Source organism: Musa acuminata, unplaced genomic scaffold, assembly GCF_036884655.1.
Source record: "Musa acuminata AAA Group cultivar baxijiao unplaced genomic scaffold, Cavendish_Baxijiao_AAA HiC_scaffold_1125, whole genome shotgun sequence".
NCBI lineage: Eukaryota > Viridiplantae > Streptophyta > Magnoliopsida > Zingiberales > Musaceae > Musa > Musa acuminata.
In genome coordinates, this window is record NW_027021338.1 from 74,526 (window position 1) to 77,025 (window position 2,500).

The window sequence follows — 2,500 nt, forward strand, 5'->3', positions numbered from 1 at the left end:
CCTATTCCATTAGGAACCGCAGACTTCTTAGTCCATCATATTCATGCATTTACGATCCACGTGACTGTATTGATACTACTGAAAGGTGTTCTATTTGCTCGCAGTTCCCGTTTGATACCTGATAAAGCAAATCTTGGTTTTCGTTTTCCTTGTGATGGACCTGGAAGAGGGGGGACATGTCAAGTATCTGCCTGGGATCATGTCTTCTTAGGTCTATTCTGGATGTACAATGCGATTTCCGTAGTTATTTTCCATTTCAGTTGGAAAATGCAGTCGGATGTTTGGGGTACTATAAGTGATCAAGGGGTAGTAACTCATATTACAGGAGGAAACTTTGCGCAGAGTTCCATTACTATTAATGGGTGGCTTCGAGATTTCTTATGGGCACAGGCATCTCAGGTAATTCAGTCTTATGGTTCTTCATTATCTGCATATGGTCTCTTTTTCTTAGGTGCTCATTTTGTCTGGGCTTTCAGTTTAATGTTTCTATTCAGTGGCCGTGGTTATTGGCAAGAACTCATTGAATCCATCGTTTGGGCTCATAACAAATTAAAAGTTGCTCCTGCTACTCAGCCTAGAGCCTTGAGCATTGTACAAGGACGTGCTGTAGGAGTAACCCATTACCTTCTGGGTGGAATTGCCACAACATGGGCATTCTTCTTAGCAAGAATTATTGCAGTAGGATAATGGCTAGGAGGATTTGAAAGGCATTATGGCATTAAGATTTCCGAGGTTTAGCCAAGGCTTAGCTCAGGACCCCACTACTCGTCGTATTTGGTTTGGTATTGCTACCGCACATGACTTCGAGAGTCATGATGATATTACTGAGGAACGTCTTTATCAGAACATTTTTGCTTCTCACTTTGGGCAATTAGCAATAATCTTTCTGTGGACGTCCGGAAATCTCTTTCATGTAGCTTGGCAAGGAAATTTTGAGTCATGGATACAAGACCCTTTACATGTAAGACCTATTGCTCATGCAATTTGGGATCCTCATTTTGGTCAACCAGCTGTAGAAGCCTTTACTCGAGGAGGTGCTACCGGTCCAGTGAATATCGCTTATTCCGGCGTTTATCAGTGGTGGTATACAATCGGATTACGCACTAATGAAGATCTTTATACTGGAGCTCTTTTTCTATTATTTCTTTCTGCTATATCCTTAATAGCGGGTTGGTTACACTTACAACCAAAATGGAAACCAAGCGTTTCGTGGTTCAAAAATGCCGAATCTCGTCTAAATCATCATTTGTCAGGACTTTTCGGAGTGAGTTCTTTGGCTTGGACAGGACATTTAGTTCATGTCGCTATTCCAGGATCCAGGGGACAGTACGTCAGATGGAATAATTTTTTAGATGTATTACCCTATCCTCAAGGGTTGGGACCACTTTTTACGGGTCAGTGGAATCTTTATGCCCAAAACCCTGATTCGAGTAGCCATTTATTTGGTACTTCCCAAGGAACAGGAACTGCCATTCTAACCCTTCTCGGTGGATTTCATCCACAAACGCAAAGTTTATGGCTGACCGATATTGCTCATCATCATTTAGCTATTGCATTTATTTTCCTGATCGCTGGTCATATGTATAGAACTAACTTCGGGATTGGGCACAGTATCAAAGATCTTTTAGAAACACATATTCCTCCAGGGGGTCGATTAGGGCGTGGGCATAAGGGTCTTTATGACACAATCAATAATTCGCTTCATTTTCAATTAGGTCTTGCTCTAGCCTCTTTAGGGGTTATTACTTCCTTAGTAGCTCAACACATGTACTCTTTACCTGCTTATGCATTCATAGCACAAGACTTTACTACTCAAGCTGCGTTATATACTCATCACCAATACATCGCAGGGTTTATCATGACAGGAGCCTTTGCTCATGGAGCTATATTCTTCATTAGAGATTACAATCCAGAACAGAATGAGGATAATGTATTGGCAAGAATGTTAGACCACAAAGAAGCTATCATATCTCATTTAAGTTGGGCCAGCCTGTTTCTTGGGTTCCATACCTTGGGCCTTTATGTTCATAACGATGTTATGCTCGCTTTTGGTACTCCGGAAAAACAAATCTTGATTGAACCTATATTTGCCCAATGGATACAATCCGCTCATGGTAAGACTTCATATGGGTTCGATGTACTCTTATCTTCAACGAATGGCCCAGCATTCAATGCAGGTCGAAGCATATGGTTACCGGGCTGGTTGAATGCTGTTAATGAGAATAGTAATTCACTCTTCTTAACAATAGGTCCTGGGGACTTCTTGGTTCATCATGCTATTGCTCTAGGTTTGCATACAACTACACTGATTTTAGTAAAAGGTGCTTTAGATGCACGTGGTTCCAAGTTAATGCCAGATAAAAAGGATTTCGGTTATAGTTTTCCTTGCGACGGCCCAGGACGCGGCGGTACTTGTGATATTTCTGCTTGGGACGCATTTTATTTGGCAGTTTTCTGGATGTTAAATACCATTGGGTGGGTTACTTTTTATTGGCATTGG

General features: G+C 41.5%; 1 protein-coding gene across 1 annotated transcript in view; it reads left to right on the forward strand.

The window, feature by feature from the left end:
- LOC135666735 (photosystem I P700 chlorophyll a apoprotein A1) overlaps positions 1-872 on the forward strand; it is a 2,677-nt gene extending 1,805 nt beyond the window's left edge. Inside the window, exon 1 of the mRNA XM_065178363.1 lies at positions 1-872. This exon is cut by the window's left edge and continues 1,805 nt beyond it. Coding sequence (XP_065034435.1) covers positions 1-687 — 687 coding nt within the window. The 3' untranslated portion in view covers positions 688-872.
- The last annotated feature ends 1,628 nt before the right edge of the window (positions 873-2,500 follow it).